Source organism: Artemia sp. Qi Xiang Cuo, chromosome 10 (genome assembly GCF_049724085.1).
Source record: "Artemia sp. Qi Xiang Cuo chromosome 10, ASM4972408v1, whole genome shotgun sequence".
Classification (NCBI taxonomy): Eukaryota; Metazoa; Arthropoda; class Branchiopoda; order Anostraca; family Artemiidae; genus Artemia; species Artemia sp. Qi Xiang Cuo.
In genome coordinates, this window is record NC_142803.1 from 14301321 (window position 1) to 14323647 (window position 22327).

The 22327-nt window shown below is 36.2% G+C and overlaps 1 protein-coding gene across 1 annotated transcript in view; it reads left to right on the top strand.

Moving 5' to 3' along the window:
- Positions 1 to 20351, top strand: part of LOC148947499 (obg-like ATPase 1) — a 105095-nt gene extending 84744 nt beyond the window's left edge. Inside the window, exons 9-10 of the mRNA XM_089095283.1 lie at positions 9977 to 10099; positions 20163 to 20351. Coding sequence (XP_088951409.1) covers positions 9977 to 10099; positions 20163 to 20282 — 243 coding nt within the window. The 3' untranslated portion in view covers positions 20283 to 20351. The remainder of the gene's footprint in view (positions 1 to 9976; positions 10100 to 20162) is intronic.
- Positions 20352 to 22327: the final 1976 nt, after the last annotated feature.

A 22327-nucleotide genomic window follows, 5' to 3' on the forward strand; every position in this document is an offset into this window, starting at 1 on the left:
TTGCAAAATATATATATACAAAACGCATCAAAAGTTAGTTTAAGTGAATTTTACTACTTTTTATGGATCGCAAAGAAATTTGGAAGGTTTCAAACCCGGCAACCCCCCCCCCTGGATATGGCCTTGCATTTAAGTACTATCCTTAATACTCAAACGAGCTTCCTGGGAGTAAATATTTGCAGCAACTCAATAAGTATATGTCTCTGAGCATTTATGGATACTAACATTTAACAACTGCAGGGTAAGTCAATACGTAAAAGCGAATTAAAGTCAACTAAAGCAGTAGTCTCTTCTAGTTTGCTCAATTATCTTAAAACCATCATCTCTTCTTTATTTTTGAATGGTTACCAAGTCATAACGAGTTATTCTAATATCCTTAATCACAGCTATATTTTATGCTCTCGTCTGTTTTAGTACTTTCAAAAAGGGTAAGACAATCATAACAGAGGATTTACGACCTGAGCTGGTCATTCGACTGCCGGTACACGGCGCCAGGTTTGTCACTACCGAACATAACCCTGGGTTTAATTTGTGAATTGAATATGAGGTATTAAATCAGATTGTGGGTTTGACGTGTGGCTTGTCTAACCTGTATTTATCGATTGATTGACTTTTCCCTTCGTCACCGCTTTTATTCAGATCTCCGCTGACCGTGGATGAGATCCATCTAAAGATGGGTTGTTTTTTCTTATAGAGCACGTCGCCATAGCTCGTAAATTATTATAGAAGAGATCTTTATTTTTGCACCCTCGTTTGGCGAAAGTTTCCCTTTTAATTTGGTTGCCGATTTTTTTTATCATCTGACATTTTTTGTTTTTATAACGGGTTAATTTTAGCTTTAGTTGTAGTTTTCTCGTAAAGACTTGTGCATACTAGTCTTTCTATCATTATCATAAACCGTATACAAATGTAGCATGATATTGTGGGATTCCAGGTTAGGAGGTACTCTATTCAAATGTTTAACCTTCAAACAGGGGTGTATCTGAGGAAGGGGGGATGCTTTCGGGCCATAACTCCACCTAAATGCTCCCAAATTTCTTGGCAATTCTTATTCGAATTATCAAACAATTTTCTCCTGACCTCTCAAATTTATTTTTAGTTCATAAATGTATATTACGGAAAGAATCCCCTCGAAAACTTGAAGTTGAACTAATCGTACTGATTTTTTCACACGTAATTTACCTGTCTTCATTTTTTAGTCCCCACCCAGCGCGAAAAAAATTCATGAGTACGTGCCCTGCCAAATTTTTAAATGATATACTGGCAATGTTGGTAATTTTTATGATTTATTATTTCACACATTCAAGGGACAAGGATCAGGTCTTAAAAAAAAAAAAATGTGAGTAGAGAGTATACTCAACGCCACATTGCGAATGCCACTCCTTGTCAGGTTTTTACGTATATCTTGGATTCTGTTCTTTCGGGCAGACTGATTAGCGGGAGAAAGAAGGACAATAGGGTGTGAATTCCCTAAGTAGGCAGTGGCCTAGATTAACACAAAATGGGGGGGGAGGTAATTTTGTTGTCTTCCATTTTTTTTAGTGAAAACACCCAAAAAAACAACACATTTTCAGGGAAATATATATATAAAAAAGTACTTTTCCAAATCAGGGGGATCAATGCCCCCCCACCCCTAATTGACCCTACTGTACGTAGGACAACCAAGGGACTGAGTGTGGCTCGAGTCAGGAATATATATTTTGCAAGTCCTACCCACGACTATCGTTGATTCTCATCGTGTTTGCTCGGACTAACGAATCATTATTCTAAAAACTAATTGGTTGAGTAGTCAGTAAAGTTTGTGTATTCGAGTACTATATTCTTTTTGGCTTTGTGGAACATAAAATAGGATTTAATGGCAAAAACCAAATTCATCTGTAAATATTCAACAGAGAAAAAACATCTTTGAGATCGTTTTCAATATTTTCTTATGTCACTGTGAAACAAATAATTATTACTAACCGTGGTGGTCTATTCGTAATGAAAATTTGAAATAGTAAATGAATGTTGTGGATTGATTTCCTGTAGCTTATGAAATTGTTTGGGGGGTTATTCAAAATATCTATTCTCGTCATCTAACGCCGATGTAATGTCCTTGGGCTCTGCTTTAAAAAGAAATTTTTTCTTTGCTGAGTCTTGGGCAAGGCCGGATTTAAAGCTTTGACGCTCCTAGGCCCAAGCGTTTTTGCCGCTCCGTTTTTGCGTGATTTTCGGGTAAGTCCCTGAAAATTTGACGATAGCGGAAGCACTGAACAAAACGCAACTGATCTGTCGTTTTAAAATCTCTTTTCTGTGAATAGGTTGCATGGCACTTTAACGATAAGTAACATTGGTTCAATTTTTTTAAGAAAAAAAATCACTCAAATATAATTTATTGTGCTCCTTGGCATTGTGCGCCCATACGCCCGGGCCTTATGGGCTTATTGGTAAATCCAGGCCTGGTCTTGGGTAGGGAAAGGTCAACGTCAGTGGTGCATGAACATGGTGACATCAGCGCTAAGTATCTCTCTGAAACGTGGGCCTTTGAAAGACTGAGGAAGTTACATTATATAATTCCCAGGGGAGTTGTCTAAGAAGTACAGCTGGTTAGAGAAATGTTAAGATGGCTAGGTGGCATCTGTGGTCAAATATGGCTCTGAAGCTTGGGTACTTCAAAATGTGGATGATGTTTTCCTGAGGATTTGCCATTGTTAGGAGTGGTTAGTGCACTAGACTTGCAAGTCTGTATCCGTAAGGACAGGGATTCGAGTCCTGGTATCGATGATTATTTGGTTTGTAACGGGGTCATTGGCGTGACTCTGTAAGTAGAGCTAGAGTCGACCCAGTTCTAAGTGGGTGTTTGGAGAAATATGTGGAGGCTGAATAGGAAGGGTTTGCAAAAGCACAGGATGGCTGCCTTATCCCCCCCCCATTGTATTTCCTGACTGAAGGGCCATTAAAACGTCTGTTTGCATTATATAGTCTGGTGCCGCATCATTTACCACCTCTGGTCAACTGTGGCACTGGGCACTTCGAAAGGCTGGAGATGTGTTTCAGAGGAGCTGTCATTTTTAGATATTCATTTAACTGGCCAAGTTTGACTTTTTCTCACAACTCTATTTTTTAAAACAATAATAAACTTTAGCTGTAAAGAGCGAGGTGTTGAGGAGGGGACAGCTCCTTTCATATACGGAATTATCTCTGTTCGTTTTAAGTTTTAATGTCGCTACCTACTTTCAGTAAAAAAAAAAACATGTTTTTTTTATTTAATTTTAAGAGTTTTTCGGAGTACGGTGCTTTTTAATGTTGATCGATAAATTGTGCAAAAATGTAGCCCGGTTTCACTTTCTTGGGCTAAAATGAAAGAAAGGTAAAAATGGCTTGGCCACGTTTTTTTGAGGAGTAATGATAAATTGCCAACGACTTTGGTTATGGACATTCAATTGTGGCCGAACGAAACGCAGGTCGTCTCCGAATGGGGTGATAAGAAGTAATATGGAAGGGTTTATAGGAATTTGGGACTTCGTGGGAGGGTATGAAGAGTGAAGTCTCGAACAGATTGGGACAGAGGAAACACATGTGCAACTGTGTTGGCCTTAGGTGGCATGATGCTGCAGTTGACTGTTAGTAGTAATCCAGTTCCAAAATTCAAGTTACTTTTGAGACTCAGATCATTTGTGATTGCACCGGGGAATTGAACGAAAAATCCAGATGTCAATATCTAATGGATATTTTTGGATGCATTTTTAACAGGGGGGGGGGTGTTGAGTTCGAACAAAATGTTTAGAAAAGTGATTTTTTCACAAAATATAGAAAAATAATGGAAGAATCGTAAAAAAAATCCGATATTTCACAAGCGGGAACGCTCCCAATCCCAGCTCCCTCCCACTTCGTTATGCAATTGTATTCAGTAGGGCTATTTGTCGGTATTTTGGATCAAAAAAAGCTATTGATTCGCTGGGATAGTTTTAGCAGTCCTTACTTAATCATACATTTTGATCAATAATTATTAGACTCTATTCAAATAACTGCTAATGAATTTTTTTTGAAGTAATTGGTTCCAAATGCAGAATGCGGCTTTAAATAAAATGCAACTCAATATTCAAAGGTATGTATGACTTGTTTGTCTCGATTAATGATAAAGCTAAATCTCGCATTTTTCATAAGGTTTAAGATTTAAAATTTTTAATTCTTATCAAATAGTTTGTGGTAACGAACTGTAAGTAAGGAGTGACCCGGCTCAATAGTAACCAACACTAAAAAACGGAATTTTGATACCAATATATATGTTTCTGAAGAATCGTCTTTCAAATACATAAATTTCATTAAGTTTAGTCTTGCCCATTAAAGGTTACGAGTCTGAGAAAATTTGCCTTATTTTCGAAAAAAGGGGGAAACAACGCCTAAAAATGATAGAATTTTAATGAAAATCGAACCATCAGATTCAGCGTACCAGAGAACCCTACTGTAGAGGTTTCAAGCTCCTATCTGCAAAAATGTGGAATTTTGTATTTTTTGCCAGAAAAAAGATCAAGGATTCGTTTTTTTTTCCAGGGGTGATTGTATTGACCCACAGGTCCTAGAATATCGTAAGAGGGCTCACTCGAACGGAAAATAAAAGTTCCAGTGCCCTTTTTAAGTGACCAAAAAGATTGAAGGGCAACTAGGCCCCCTTCCCCGCCACTTTTTTCTCAAAATCGTCCGATAAAATTTTTGAGATTGCCATTTTGTTAATCATAATTGGAAGGCCCAATAATTTTGCCTTTGGGTATAACATAACCCCCCCCCCCCCATAGCCCCAGGGGAAAGGTCTTAAGTTATAAAATTTGCCCATTGCTTACGCATAGTATTTGTTATTTGTATGTATGCATACAGTTTCGGGTGGGGGTGGGGGGGGGGGCAAATTTTGCCACCTTCCACACCCGGTTGTCCCCGGTTCAACACCTCGCTCTTTATGCCAAAGTTTGAATGGTGTCCCAACTCTATAAGAATGACTCATGAAACACAAAGGCCGTTTAATTAGAACAATAATACGCTTTTTTTAAAGTACTACAAAACTTTAGCGTAAAGAGCGAGGCGTTGAGGAGGGGGAAACCCCCTTCATATACGTAATAATTTTAATTCGTTTTAATGTTGCTCCTTACTTTCAGTTGAACAAGCTTATTTTTTTATTTAATTGCGTAATAGATTGTTATCTTGATCAATCAAGTCTAATCGATGATTTAAGGGGCGGAAGGACGGTTCTGATAAAAGTGTGTTTTCACGTCTAATTTCTCTTGTGGATCTTAACTAAGGAGAGCCCTCATATTGAAAAACAGTGTTTTATAAAAATAGTGTTAACATTAGAAAACAGTGTTAATCTCTGTTTAACACTGTTTTTAATATTTTAGGAATTTGATTCTGTATCTTTTTAAATTTTTGAGGATTTATCTTTTTGCCAGAAAGGTTTTGCTGATGATCTTCCATACCTATTTGAAAATAAGCAAGGTTTTCTGGTCGTGGCTTAAAAAGTTGTCCGTCTCATTTTCTAAGACTGGTATAATATAATGATATAGTGAGAAAAAGGTTGAGATGGCTTGGGCACGTTCTGCGGATGAAGGATGACAGATTGACGAAGATTATCCTTTTTGGCCAACCGTCTAGGACTAAACGGAAAGCAGGTTGTTTGCGGTTGGGGTGAAAGGATGTCATAAAGAAATACTTAAGGGAAACGGAAACTTCCTGGGAGGGTGTAAAGAGAGAGGCTTTGAATAGATGGGGATGGAGTAGGAGCGTGCGTAGCTGTGTTGGTTTCAGGTGGCTTGATGCTGCGGTGAGTTTTTGTTAGTAGTAGTAGTATGCTTTAGCCAATTCAGAACAATGGTGCATCCAGGGGGCGAGAGGGTGCCCCCCCCCTAACATAGTCTAAAGTAGTGTAATTTATTTAATTAACGCAATTTTGTGTTAATTAAACTTGCTTTTAACGCAAGTTTATCGGATCAACCTATTCCCTCCCCCCCCTAAAAATACTGGATCCGCCACTGATTCAGAACCTAATTAACAGAAGATGAAATCTTAATTTTTGGGCTGTGGGGATAGGAAAATCTCATTGAAGATTCTTCGAAAAAATGTAATGGAAATTCTTAAAGTTTAAAATTCAGCTTATTGATCTATCGTCATTTGAACTGAATTCTATGCGGAGCTTTGATGCAGCCAATGAGGGTCGATAATTTCAGCTTTGAATGCCATTTCACACTGTCGGTTAACCAGCTTCAAAGAGAGTTCATCACTTCATATTAACCTTTCAAATAAAGATGATCTAGCCGACACTTATCTGTGGTTGTCATCTCCAGAGGCGCGGCAAAATTCAAAAGTTGAATATTAAATTGAATTGGTATAATAATGAACTGGGAATTATGAATATTTAATCAGGGTTTCAAGTTGATAGACATAAGGCCCCAGTTTCGGCATAAGCGGCGGCAGAAATCAAGGTTTATGAATATTCATCTGAATTTAAGATCTTAAAAGATTTAAGTAATCTATTACCCCTTGGTTGGGTTTACGAATATGGTATTGCTTTTACCAATATATCCTTTTTAAAAACTTAATTTGAATTTGTGTTTGCTACCGTTAATATTCTTGAAAGACTGATTCTTTTCAGAATATAATTAAAGAAATTTTTTGTTAGTAACATTAACAGATTGTGTATTCTATTTTGGCGATGTGAGAAAAATATTTCCCCTCCTTCTCCTAAACCCAAAATGCTAAGTCTTCTTACTCCCCCCCCCCAAAAAAAAAAGACACGCCCCAGCCATGAAATAACTGACTTTATCCTCAGAGACAAAACAGCATAGATTTACCAACACATAAAATTTGTCACCTTTTCAGGAAATCTGCCTGTATGGAATATCTAGATTCAGAAATCTCCGCTTACCTTCGGCCAAATAAAAGAGCAACAGTACTCTCTGAGTCATTGTTGATTATCAAACGGAAACGTGCTGACCAGGATTGCCACCAGCTCGAATAAAAAATCCATGGCAAACAAACGTATTGGCAAAAGGACTAAAAATGTGCCGCTCGTGACGCTTCATGTCATTCCCCGTCTTACCTTTGGACGGTTAGATCCTCGTTACATAAAAACTTATCACCGAAACGATTATTTTTCCCCCCCAATGATGCAAGATTTTGTGTCCTGTCAGAAGCCAGTTGCGTGGAATTATTCAGCGCGTCTGACGTTGAAATCATTATAGAAATATAAAAGAACATAAGAAGATGCATTAACTGATGCATTTACTTTCATCCTAAATTAACTATTTGTTTTGAAAGCTTTTTCTTAATCTCTTAAATTGTCTTCCATTTTTTCAGTGTCTCTTCTGCAAAGAACCAAGAGGATATGGTAAACCAGCATGGATATACTATGCAGAAGATTTCCAATTTACCTTAGCAGGGACAAATTCCTTGTTTTGGTTTAACCATTGCAGATTTGCGGTTTGAAATCACATTTGAATTTACGCTGAATTTTTTTTTTAATTCTTTAGTGGGCGGGTGAGGGCATTTGTTATTCCATGTTAACCCATTTCGACAATAGAGCCCAGACAGTTAATTTGATTTTTTTTTTGGCTATTTGTGCCATTTTTGAAGTTAAATTTAAAGGTATGAAAAAAATTCCGACATCTAAAATTGAAACTCGTGATTCTTTGGTAAAATCCATGTTTTCAGGTAAAATCCTTGTAAACATGGATAAATCCATGGCGGTGGCAATTCTGGTACTTACAGTAACACTTCCGGTTAGGTTAAAAGAGCATGGGCTAATGTAATTTTGCCAGTTACATTAATTACACTGATGTTGATGTATACTGGAAAAATGCCAAGAAACGCTAGATGGCGTTTGTGATTTTTTTTTGTAGACAGCAGCTCTAGTTTCCATTCTTGTAAGCTACCTGTTGTGAAATATCTTGATTTTGATTGGCTGAGAGTTACTGGCATCATCAGTTATGTAAAATAAGCGACTAAATAGAGTTAGTACCTAATAATGCGTTTTTCAGCTTAAATATTATATTTAAAAGAAAAAAGAAGAGACAAATCAATAATGTCACTTGTGGAACCCCAGAAATGCTTCAAAGGACCAGAGGTGTCCGTGGAATATCAATTTGATTAAATTCATATGAAAAAACGGTAATAAATAAATCCTAACCTTGATGTTCCACAATTGTCTTTGGGAACCAAAGGGTTCTATGAAAGAGTCAATTAATAAGTAAACATAATAAAATAAGTAAACATAGTAAAAATGTAATAAAATAAGTAAACATAGCTTATGTCTAGAAGTAAATATGTCTCAAACAATCAAAAAATTACGAAAGATATTGATTTGGATATGTTGTTGTAAGTATACATACTTAACATAAAATAACATATCATTAATAGTTAGTAAACTTAAGCCTACATATATTTAGCTACTTCGTGAAACCCCAGGATTGTCCCAGGTAACCAGAATCGTTCTAGAATAAATAGTTTGGTAGAAAAAATACTTCGCTTTGTCTAGAATTCATTAACGATAACATCAATCACGCCAGGCCACTAACCGTTTGTTCGACCGCTGCGTAGCCATAAACCCCTTTTCGATATTGAAATATACAGCAATTTCAACAGAATTTAGGGCGCATTGATGATAATTTGTTGGGGTCCCCAAGTAGGTGATTCTGGCCCTTATTGGTCAAATTAAGTGTAAAGTAATAAATACAAGAATTTATGTCAATGTTGGTGGCGGTAAACACTAAGGGGAACGTCAATTTAGTTCAAGCGTGGTTTTCAATCAATTCATTGGTGTGATTTTTTATTAAATCACGGCAATTTTGAAGGCGATGAAAATATTTCAAACCTAAATTTATCATAAAAAAATCTACAAAGGAAGACCTATTCATTTTTTTTTTTTTTAATCCTGTAGAGTTTATGACCAAAACTTTCATGGACAAAGAACAGCATTATAAAAGAAATATGTTAGGGTGGACAACAGTGCTGTTGGTGCCGTGGCTTTTGGTGCTGATTTTATATATTAATGAGCTGAGTTTAAATATGACACTAGTTTTTGACTAGAAGCTCAAATCTTTAAGATGTGTGAAATAAATTCTAAACATTATTAAACCCTAACTGTAGATCAGGGCCGTATCCAGGATATTTTGGGGAGGGGGTTACAAAAAAAACTTCAAAAAACACATCAGAAGTTTGTTTATATTCCTTTTTGTTACGTTTTTACGAGTCGGACAGGTATTTGGGGGGGGGGCGGGGTCAAACCCCCTACCCCCCTGGATACGGCCTTGCTGTGGATGATAGTGCTAGATTCCAAAAAGTATAGATAATACAAAAAAATTAATTCTATATTTGGATCCAGTCTCCCAAATATAACAGTTTGAAAAATCTTGCCACCATCAAAAAAATGTTTTTATTTTCTCCTATAGCTATTAGTGTATACTTCTTTTTAGTTGTATTACCATCACTGTAACATTTTTTTGTGGAAGAAGTGGCATAGAAAAAGATGAAAAGATAAGTGAAAAAATAATAATTGAACACTTCTTAGGTCTAACTCGTTTCTGATGGAGCACTCTAATTTTAATGAACATTCTCATTTCTAACGCTATAAAGTGGAAAATCAAGTTTTTGTAGGAATTTTTCAGCCGTCCTAGCCGAGTGGGTAGTGGCGCTCCAGACTTAGAATCCTGAGGACAGGGGTTCGAGTCCTGGTGTCGCTGGTTATTTGGTTTGGGACAGGGGTTAAGGGTGTGACTCTGTGGGCTTGGCCAGAGTCGAACCAGCTCTAAATGGGTACCTGGGGAAAAACACAGGAAGTGTTGGATGATTTGTCCCCAACCACGCATTGCACTCTCGGCCGAAGCCATTGAATCAGGAGATTGGTACCAGTGCAACGCAGATGATTGGTCAGAATGTTAAAAAAAATTTTTAAGTAGGAATTTTTCAGGTGGAAAGACATAAAAAAGAACATTAAACTTTTTTTTTTTTTTAGAAAAGTGCGAAAGCACCTCAAGCTGCTGGAAGGATTCATACCGACTTTGAGAAAGGTTTCATCATGGCTGAAGTAATGAAATTTGATGATTTTAAAGAAGAAGGCTCAGAAGCAGCCTGTAAAGTAAGTAATTACTATAGAACAATAAATGTCTATTTGTTATAAAATATCAGTTACTTTTTGTTAATTTTCTATTTTTAAAATGCTTGATTTGTTTTGTTGATTTTTTCGACATTTTATTTCAAATTCTGTTTGAATACAATTATTACAATCTATTATTTCAATTAATTTTTAATGTAGTCAAAACAGTTTTTATTATTAGTTTAATAAATTATGATGTAAATTTAATTTTTGTAACATTTGTGCTGTGTAAAAAACCACTACTTCTTCTAAGAATTTACTGCATTACCAAGCTGTCTGAGGCCAAACAGATGCGCGCTCTCCTCCTCTATTCCGTTTTCACTCTTTATCTTCCTAACCACCCTGGGTTTTCGCTATTCTACTTTCACAGCTTCGCTGCATCCACCTTTTTATTAACAATACTACCATGAAGTGAAGGTATTCTGTTGATCGATGTTCTCGTTACTTAATATACCTTTTCACCTTTATTTGTTGCTAATCTAAGCAACTCAGTCTTCCTAACATTAATTTTCAAACCTATTCTTGCACCCTGTTGTATAACTTTCGAAAATTCATTGTTTTCGCTAATATTTTTTTTTGTCAAGGACTCTCAAATCATATACCTCACCTAAAGCTAGGAGATTTTTACCTTCTCATTTATTTCCCCCTCCCCCCTTCCTCCTCCATTTTCCCCCTCCCCCTCTTCCCCCTTACACCCGAACAAGGAAGAGGCTCTCCCATAGCCCCTCCCTTGTTCCGCAGGACAGAATCCGTCAAGATTATCCATATTAACGGTAATAGGATACTGCCTGCTTAACTCCTGATTCACTACCAAGTCATATACTTCCTCATTCCCGCGGTTCAGAACCGTAGTTGACCACTGTCATCACTGTAGATTCCAACATTCTAATCTCAGTTCGCAGACTTGTCTTTCTATTCTACCAAACTTTTTTCAACTGTGAAAAAAACACCCCATGCCTTCATGGGCGTAGGCAACATATTGTATAGGGGGGGGGGCAGTCGATAGGGTGAGGGAGGGCCTTTTATCACCTGCTTTTCCAACCATCTGCTTTTTCAGCAATATCTAATGTAAATTTAAAGGTCTTGGGGGGCCGCTGCCCCCCAGCCACCCCCTCCCTACGCCCATGCATGCCTTGGCTTTTATACTTTCAATATCTTAACTGCATCCACCTTTTACAATAATAATACCAACGCAAGTGAAGCTATTCAGCTGATCGATCTTCCCGTTACCCAACATCGCCTTTTCACCTTCATTTACTCCCAGACCAAGAACATATCATATCAGACCGAGAACAGATCAGATCAGACCGAGAATAAAACATATCAAACCGAAAACAGATCGTACCAGGAGTCTTTTTAACATTAGTTTTCAAACATGTTCTGCACCCTGAACTCTCAAAAGTCCGAAAATTCATTCATTTTGCTTTCATTGTTGTCTTGAATACTCAAATCATCTACATAATCTATATCTTGGAAGTTTTTACCTTCCTATTTGATTTAATGCTCTCTCATAGGCTCTGTCGTGTCCCATAGGACAAAGTCCGACAATAAATAATTCATTTAAACGAGAATAGTATACAACCCTGCTTAACTCCTAATTTAGTACCAAACCTGCTATTTACCTCATTTCCTACCTTGACTGCAGCAATGTTGTTCTAGTACATGGCAGTAATCACTTTAATACATTTATCTGGTATACCATAAAAGGATATGACCTTTGCTGAAGCTCTTCTATCGGCTGAATTAAACGCTTGATCATAATCAATAAAGCTAAGCACTAAGGGGTCTGATGACTCATGCACTTCTCAATGACCAATTTTGTTTTTGGTTTTTGGTGAAATTTTGGTTGAAATATTCTCTCCCTTCCCTAAAATCACCTTGTTCTTCTTTCAAAAGTTTATCTACAGCATCTCTTCGTCTATTAAGTATGGTCGTGCTAAGCAATTTGCTTCCTATAGAAATCAAACTAGTGTCTTTCAAACCACATTTACTCTTATCACCTCCCCCGTTTTTAGGAACCTTCCCTGTTTTCAAAATCATAATCTTCAGCAATTTATCTCTAACTTTGCAGCCACTATGTTTTAGAAGCTCCTTCATCACAGTATGAGCTCCTCAGGCCTTCTTATTGTTTAATACTTTTAGTAAATACATTCTTAGACCACACTGGCTATACATGCCAAATGAAACTCAGAGAGGAAAGAAACTAACAAAATGAAAAATAAAATCGAAAAGGGTGAAAAAACGAGGATTTTATCAGCCAGTGGCGAATTTTTTTCGCCACTGGCTGATAAAAATCCTCGTTTTTTCACCCTTTTTGATTTTATTTTTCATTTTTTTAGTTTCTCTCCTCTGAGTTTCATTTGTCAATACTTTTAGTTTTATCTCCAACCCCTCCTTGCAAAATAAACGTTCCTTTACTTCCAATTTGTTATCACGGTTTAACACACGTTCATAGAATCCTGCGAATGTGGCCAAAATTCAAAATTATGTCCATCTGTCTTTAACACTTTCTATGTCAGCAATTGAGGCCCCGTTCTTATCTTTGACTGAGAAAAGTCCAGAATGACCATTCCCTATCAATTTATTATAATGCCAGTACAATCATTTACTATTATGCCGTCAGACTGCTTCACCCAGTTCTCGGTAATTTTATCCATGGCCTCCACTTAACACCTCCTCAATTCACACATTAATGCTTTCTCTACTTTCCTTACCTTCCTTTTATGATCTATCACTCAAAAGTCCTTCTACAAGCCCCTCATCTTTTCCACATAGCTTAAAGTGTTTTGAATTACCACCTTGTGAATTACTGAAGTCGATATGCTGTAGCAGATAAGATTTTTTTATGTAATTTAAACTTTAATCGGTCCTCTAAGACCTTCATCTTTTTGTTTCCTTCCTCTTGTGGCGAAGTTTTCCGTCTGCTGTATGTTGCACCATGTACGGTGTTTTTTTTTTCGTATGCGATCTGGATTTGCAAGCATAAGTGCTCCATTCCGTATGGCATAAGGAAGTTTTCTTAAAGAAAGTTGTATGGCTTAAGGAAGTTGGCTGGACACCATACTAACTTAACAATATCTAACAAACCCGAATTTATAAGATCAACTCCAACAAATTAGTTTTTTATTGTTTTTACAGTAAATATTGTTATTTATTCTATATTTTAAAACTCAAAGAAAATGCATCTATGACCTACAGCTGTTGTGGACCCAAGATCGTATTAACCTACTCGTCGGCCTACGTGGTCCTTGGCTACTGGCTTTATCTGAAGGTTAGAATTCTTCAATAAACCAAACACCCAGAAATATAAAAGCTCCTCAGGGGCCCCAACACTACTCCAAACTTGAAGTGCCATCTAGGTGATAAAATTGATTGTGATTAAAATAAAAACTCTTGGTTTATATGACTCGTAGTGTCTAAGCCACACTATAGCCAAGCTTGTGGACACAACCAAATTTTCACACAACTACGGAGAAATGCGTGGCACATACCACATTAATAGCCAGAATGTTTTGGCTGCAGTCACAATATTCTAATGTCAAAACTACTTGTTTGTTTGCTTTTTTTAAAGACTGGTGTTTATTTTTGGTAAAAACCTTTTGGAAAAACTTGTGAGTGTCATAATTGTAAGAAAACGTTTTATCAAGTGCATAGCTTGATTAGACATCAAAGGGCACACGCTCATTGCATACACTAAAGCAACGTTGGTCTCTGGTAGGTCCAACGTTTGGACCGTTGGACCTCTGACAATCGGCTGGACCAACATTGATCGAACAAACGGTCCTTCGAGATTTTGAAAATTACCGTTTTTGGTGTTTTTGTCAAAGAAATTAAAGACCAAAAATACATCCCCATATTTTGAAAAAGTTCTTTTCTTGTTTCATAATAAAAAATCAAATAAAAATAAATAGAAATAAAATTTTGCCTAACGCTAAAGTTAGGTCAGTCAAGGCCCCTGGGTCATTTAGCTGAAATTTCAAGTTTTTAAACATTTTTGAGCCGGACCTTACCAAGTGTTGAGGTAGTAAAGTGGTCGACGCTGTTCAAATTGGTCAAAGATTAAACACTATCATTTTTTCTTTCATTGGACTATATGACTTTTGATCTCCGATTACTAATAATTAAAAATTACCAATAATTACAATTACCAAATTGTTTTTTTTAAAGACTCATCATTTTTTCAGTTTAATCCCTTTAAAAACATATGTAAAAAAAAACTCTAAATTTGCTTAAGGAAAATATAATAAAGATAAGATCTAATTAGAGCTTTTTTTGTTATTTGAAAACAATATAAGCTTAGAGCACCAGTTTTATTATCTCTATCATGAATCTGACAAAACGTAGAAAAGAAATAGTACTTGTAGTCTTTAAGAAACTCTGATTCATGGTGCCATCTGAAATAGTTCAGGGACGTATACAGCGGGGGGGGGGATATGGGCCAAGCCTGCACCAAAATAATAAATTATCCTGAATTTCTGGGCACCTCTTTATTCCGAGTATTAAATAAATATTTTATTATATTATCCCCATCCCCGCGACAAAAATTCATGCTTCCCTAAATTCATTTTTTTAGATTAGATTTTTTAGATTAGATAAGGGTTTATTCCAAAAACAACACAACACAAAAAAAACAAATGACCTTCCATAAGCTAACGCTTGTTCGGAAGTATTTACCCTCTTAAAATTAACACTTATAATAACATAATAAAGAGAAAGAAGAGAAAAAAAAGAGAAAAAGAAGAAAGAAAGAAAAAGAAAGAAAAGAAGAAAAAATGAAAATCCTACACTCACTCGGCTCCTGGTCGCAATAACCAATTATCAATACTTCACATCACATACTCCAAAATTTCCCGCCGCCATCCCATAAATAATAAATAAATAAAAAAAAATTAAAATAAAAATATATAGGAAATATATAGGAAAAAACGGGTTCAGGGCAAACCTGAGAGTGACTCAACTATACCACCCTTTAAACAAAATCATATCTATGGAGACAAAGGGTTTAAGGTCTCGACGGAACTCACATAAATTCGCTGACCTTTTTAAAGAAACAGGCAAATTATTCCAGACAACTGGCCCCACATGACGTATTGAAAATAGCGATCTAGTACTAGCAACTTGAGGTGTCCGTATATCTCTAGCATGACGAGTAGGATAATTGTGTACATCATCACCGGAAATAAATAAATTTAAAAAAACACTTGGGAACCAAATTAGAAAAATATTTAAACATAAATAACCCATGGTAAAATTTTCCAAGACCTGACACAGGGATAATATTTAACTGTACATATTAGGATCTCACCGACGTTCTCCGATTATCTCCGGACAACACTCGCATTGCCATATTTTGTATCACACGTAACTGCTGCAAATGCACTGAAAATGTGCTAGATCATGTACTCACGCAATATACTAAATACGGGTGAACTAACGAAAAATAATTCAATCTCGAAACAGAATCCTAGAAAACATTTTTTAACTTTCTCATCATTCCAACATTTCTTGCAATCTTACTACTAATAAAAGAAACATGATTTTTAAAACTAACGCATTCATCCACAATAACACCAAGATATCGTATAGTATTTGTACGCTTAATTACATAATTCTCCATTTGCATATCAACAATCCAAGGGTAAAAATTTGATGATCTACCATAAATAATAAAACCTGATTTACTATGGTTTAAAAAAAGCTTATTCACTCTCATACACTTATCTATACCTAACATACCTCTTCTCATTATCTCTATTAAATCAGATTCAGTCTTTGCTGCAGCAGTAAAATGGGTATCATCAACAAAACTAGGAATAATCACCCTACAATTAGAATGTGCACTATCTAACAAATCCAAAACAGAAAATTGTAAGTTGTTAATATAAACCAAGAATAAAAGCGGATCTAAAACAGAACCCTGTGGAACACCATAATCAACCATTCTTTCACCAGATCTCACATTGGAAATTTCAATGCACTGGGTCCTACCTCTCAAAAAAGTTTCAAATAATTTCAACGCATTTCCTCTAATTCCACGATTTTCAAGCTTCATAATTAAAATTTCATGGTCAACTGAATCGAACGCTTTAACAATATCTAAAAAAATAGACGCCACCTTAAAACCTTGGTCCAAAGCATCATGCACAAACGTTGTCAAAAATAAAACTGCCTGTTCTGTAGACATTCCCTTACGAAAACCGAACTGATTAGAATGGAAAAAGGAAATATTCTCCAAAAACTCAGATACTCTAGAATTAAAAAGTTTTTCAACTAGCCTAGATATAACAGAAAGGAGGGATATCGGTCGATAATGATTAACGTTCTTCCTATTACCTCCTTTAAATAAAGGTATTACTCTGGCACTTTTAAGACACTCCGGATATATACCACATTTAAAACTAGCATTAATCAGGTACAAAATTTGTTGTGATATCACAGGAAAAATTGACTTGAAAACATTTGTTGAAATAAAGTCTGACCCGGATGCACTATTTCGCATACCATTTACCACATCACACAATTCTTGTTCAGTAACCGGTCGCAAATACATATAAACGTCACTACTTTCAGGCAAAAACTGAGTAAAAACACCATCACTTGCATGCTGCTCAACAAACGATGCTAACCGGCCCCCTACACTAGAAAAGTGCTCACACATACGTTCAGTAGTTTGGCGAATATTTTCACCATCAACAAGACTACAAACAATTTCTGGCTTATTCGGTTTAATAACAGATTTTATAACATTCCAAGTCTTTCTCGGGTTACCCTCCGTTTTTTTAAAACTATCACTCAGGTAATCTAACTTAGCTTTACGAAGTATACTATTCAACTTATTACTATACGCTTTATAAATATTTTCATCGCTAATATTATTACTTAATGCGGACTTTTTATACAATTACTGTCGCCTAGCTAGAGAAACTAGAATACTCTTCGTAACCCAAGGCTTTTTCGGCGAATCAAAATATTTACGTTTCTTCCTAACTTGACTACAAGCAACTACCGGATCCTTAATCATCGAATACCAAAGTGTAAATTTATCATTCACGTCCATATCATTACTATATAAAAAATCACAATTTTTTTCAACAAGCTCATTTTATAACTTCGGCACATTAATAACCGGAAAACAATTTTTCGGTACTTCAGAACGCTCTGATCTTGGCCGGTTCAAAAGAGAAGAAATAGACACCAACAGACCGAAATGATCCGAAACATCGTTTACAATAACACTTGCACTACTATATCCAGTATTTAAGAAAACGTTATCAATCAACGTAGCAGAATCATGGCTCACTCTTGTACATATATTAATAGAAGGCTGTAGTCCATAACCTAGCATAGTGTTTAGATACTCTCTAACTCTAAGGTTACTATTCACTGTTCTTAAATCCAAATTAAAATCACCACAAATAAAACAAGGTCTAGTTGGAATTGGTAACTTATCCAATTGCTCTTCTAAAAGTGAGCTAAACTCATCTATATTACACGAAGGGGGTCTATAAACGACGATCATAAAACACTTAAAATTAAGACACTGCAATTCTAGCACCATACTTTCAAACACCATTTCTCGTTTAACTCTAATATCATCTCTCGCCTTAACCTCAAAATCATTAAGCACGTACATTGCTAAACCGCCATGTTGATGCATCTCTCTATTTTGAATATACAGCTTATGATTACCAATCTCTAACAGAGAAGAACTATGGTTCTTCAACCAAGTCTCCGTTAAAGCTAAAACATGAGGGGTTGATTGCAGACATAACTCAATCAGAAATTGGTATGAACTTCCAATCCCTTGACAATTCAAATGAAAAATATTAAACTCACTTTGACAACTATTAGAACTCAAATCACACAGAAACTTATAACGGGAATCAGGATTAACCTCATAAAATTCACCCACATCAAAATCTCTGTGAAGTACCCCTCCCCCCAAATCATGTAATTTCATCGAATCACTCTCAAGAAAAACCCAGCCATTCCCTACCTAAACTTGACATTAAAAATAATTAATCCGAAGGTATGGAAGCCGGAATATCGGAATGTGAAAAATAGTAACCTTACCATACCATGAGTGAAACGACCAAGAACCGAGAAAATCCAGACCAACAAGTCCTGAAAGAAAACAAAAGATAAGAAAACAAGGAACAAAAATAATAACACAAAATGAATCGCCAACATAGGGGATATAAATAACAAAAACAATGAATACATCATAGCACAAAAAATTGAATAAATTAATGAAGTTAATAATAAACGCAACAACCGCTTATTTTATTTTTCATAACTGACACTAAACAATACTCACACGATTACAAACGACCGTTCACAAGATTACCTTATTATCAAATAGGGACCCATATTAAACTCCTTCTCTACCTCCACCACCGCGTAAACCTCTTCCCCTCGCTTGTCTACGCTGATGCGCATTGCTATCACTGCGCGGTGAATTAAGCTCCGGGATTATATCACTAGGGCAGAATTTCGCTCGCGAACGATTAGGACGATCAAAATAAAGAAAAGGTGGAACAGTTTTAGACACCCAAGCAGAAATACCTATATCCTTTAGCTTAGCCTTCTTCTCAAAAAGTCTTTTTCGTGCCTCCCGGACAGAAAGAGGGGCATCATTCCTGATATAAATCTCTTTCAGATTCCTCACAGATTTTCCTTTCAAATTCTTGCTAACTCTTAGTAAATCAATTTTCTTTTCCTGAGGAAAAACTTTAACTTTGAAAAATTTCTGGTCTTTCATGTTTTGTAGCACTGTAAACTTGGGAACCTCAATTACTTCAAGCCCAGACAGACATACTTGCTTAAACGCTTGACTAGTTTCCTCTTTACTGTCACAAGGCAAATTCCAAATAATAATGTTACTGTCAGATACCTGGTATTCACATATCATTAACCGACTTTCCAGATCAATATTGTTTTTCTTCAGTGCCATCGCCGCTTATCTGTTTTTTTAGGCTATCAGTTTCACTTTCAACTGATGCTACACGGGCTTGAACTTCCGTAACCGATGCGTGACACTCAAGCTGCGTTTTTTCCACCAATATAACCCTTTGTTCCAGAGATCTCATACGTCCATCAATAGAGTCTAACTTAGATCTGTTTTCTTTCACGATTGCCAGCATCGTAACAAAATCTTCGGACAACTTTAACAATGGTGACTGGGACTCCTCACTAGAAGCGGCCGAAACATCTAAAACTGCTCCAGTTCCAGCACGCTGGACTTTACGCCGACGTCCCATCTTAGAAATAATTAGACTAGAAACGGCTTACCTCTCTAGGCAACAAATATTTATCCACGGAGCAAACCGAAATTTAGGCCAATAGGTCAGCAGCAATTCCTTTTCGGGTTAAATGTTCCAAATTGATACGAATAAATATAATTTGAACACTCGATTAAAAATTAGAAATCAGAATCACAATTCAGAATGGTTTATGGTCGGAATAAACTTGTAACCGCCACTGGATAAACAAATAAGTGGCTGTCGCATAACAGGTCTTACTCAGTCAAAAGACAATTCATTACTGACGAGCTTGAGCGCTTTCTTTCCCACTTACTGAACTGCTGACTATAGGTGGCAGCAAATATCTTCTTAATAGAATTTTATCGACACTGCTGGATTTCTGGCTTCCCAAAGGAGTCGTTTTGGGCTCAAAATAAACTGTTCTATCTGTATTTCGAAACAAAGTCACTTTTCCACTGGCCAGCCAACTTTTACCACCTAAATTACTAACTGTTTTTACTAAAATCTAATCTGGTACAACAATAATGCCATCTATATGAATTGAGAAGTCTTAAGGTCATGAACAAATAAACAAAGAGGGGAGAGTTCGGTTGTTTATTTACTTTGTATTTTCGACTTTTCACTAGCTTAATTTTTTATTAACTTTTTATAAGAAATGTATTGATATACTTTTTCTCTTCTGTGTTTTCGATCATTTTGTTACTATTTTTTTATATTGTTTACTTTGTTCTAGCCATTAAATTTATTCTATTTGCGGTTTAAATTCGTACTACTGCTTTTAGGCGGCTGGTAAATATAGGCAGCAAGGAAGAAATTACGTCGTTGAAGACGGTGACATCATATTTTTCAAATTTAACGCTGGAGCTGGTCTTGGAGGTGGCAAAGATGCTAAGAAAAAATGAAGATACTATAATTGTTTGAGGTTTTATGATTTTATACAGTAACAGCCTGGAATACAATGTCCTCTCCTGCCTCCTTCTTCATATTCGAGCGCAAAAAAAAACCAAAAAAACAGGGCTAAGTATAAAAGACAAACTTCAAGAAATCCAAACTTATTGAGCGATTGAACAGGCCCTTGTTTAGGCTAATCAAACTGCTATTCAAACCGGCATGAATACAGAAATAACAAAGATTTGTTTTAAAGCCTGCCAGTTCAGTAACATCGATAATCCTAAGTACCTACTTAAGACATTTGGTCAGTATTCAGCTAAGTGCATAGGTCGGTTACACGTATGGGTAAAAAAAAACTAAGAGTTGAGTAGTGCTTTTGTTGATTAAAAATACTTCGGGTAAAGTCGTTCTTATTCTCATGTTGAGGGTTAAAGAGACGGTAACATACTGTCACTCATGATAAAAATTGTACTAATGATGAAAGTGCTTAGGTGGATAAAATGTAAGGGTGAAAGAGTCAAGGGTAAAAGCTTTGGCTGGTTAAAAGGGCTTAGGTAAAACTCTTAATCACTACATTTCTAAAAGAAAAAATTGGTAAAAAGGGGTCCTGGTAAAAAATGTTAAATTTGGTAAAATTGGTAAAAATTGGAAAAGGGGTTAGAGCCGCTAAAAGCGAGAGTAGAAAACGTGCTTACTATCTTGCCAAGGGTTGAAATAGGTAAATATGATTGGAACGATTGAAAGTTTAATTAAAAGCCTTACTAATTGTCGTGCTAAGGGTAAGGACCTGTAAAATGAAGAAGTTGTTCTAATGGTAGGTCAGTAAAAGTACATAAAAGTCTTACGTATTGTTGTGCCGAGGGCAAAGGTCAGAGAATATTCTTAATATAGTTAAGAACGTGCTTACTGTCATGTCACGGATAACAAAGTTGGCAAAAGGGGTAAGGTCAGTTACAAGGAAGGATACAAGTCTTTCTTTATGACATACCAAGGGCAAAAGTGGGTAAACGTGTTTAGGTCAGTTACAGGGGCGTAATTTGTCAAAATCCTGGGGGGGGGGCAAAGTTGGAGCCAAATTTTCTCAAACAAATCAAAATGACAGTAAAAACAAAAAAAAATAAGCCATTTGGTTCCATAAAGGCACTATTTAGTACTTTAAAATTACTATAAATGTACATCGAGTTAGGCCTACTATATAAAGGTAACTTATAGCACTATAAAGGTAAATATGTACTAAGAAACTGATGTTTCTGTTGGTGCTTGAATTATGCAGGTTTATCTTAGTTTTGACTAGATTTTGAGAGAAGCTAAATTTCAGCTGGGGGGCAAATTCGGTTGTGATAATTAAGTGCGACACATGCCATTTTGGTCAAAAATGAGTTATGTGTATGTCATGGGTAAACCCAGCACGAGGAATCGAATGGTGAAGTCAGAATTCTCCTATCTCCTACCGTTGCGAAGATAAAAAAGAGACATACGCCACTTTTGGACGTGGATCGCAGCTGGGCCAAAAAGGAGATACGTGCAGAGCACGTGTCTCCTTTTGACCCTGTTCTTTTGAACTTTAATATTTGGCATATTTCTCCTTTTTGGCTCAAGAATCAGCCGAATTTCAGCAAAATCATCGTGATTTGAAGAAAAGAAGAAACAGTTGTTGTAATGTGATTGAGACCACAATGCATTCCAGAAGCTTTGCTCTTGTCCAAAAAGCAATTAAAATAGCAAAGAAGAAATGAATCACCAGGTGAGAAGTCTTATAGTTTTATCTTGTATGAATTTGATTAATAATTTGAGCAGTGGAAGACAACAGAGGAGAGCAGATCATGACACTAGTAAGTAAATAACATGCAATTGAATAAATAATTTGGTTAACTCACCTACAGTGTAGCTACCGCAAATAAAAGATGTTTTTTTTCTGGGCATTTATCGCTTATCTCCATGGGAAGCAGAGTCAGCAACCTGAGCCTGGGTCTCAATTATTTTGCTCATTTTTTTTTACTTATATATAAAACATAAATATTAAAATATTATTCCATAAAACCCTAAAAAAACCATA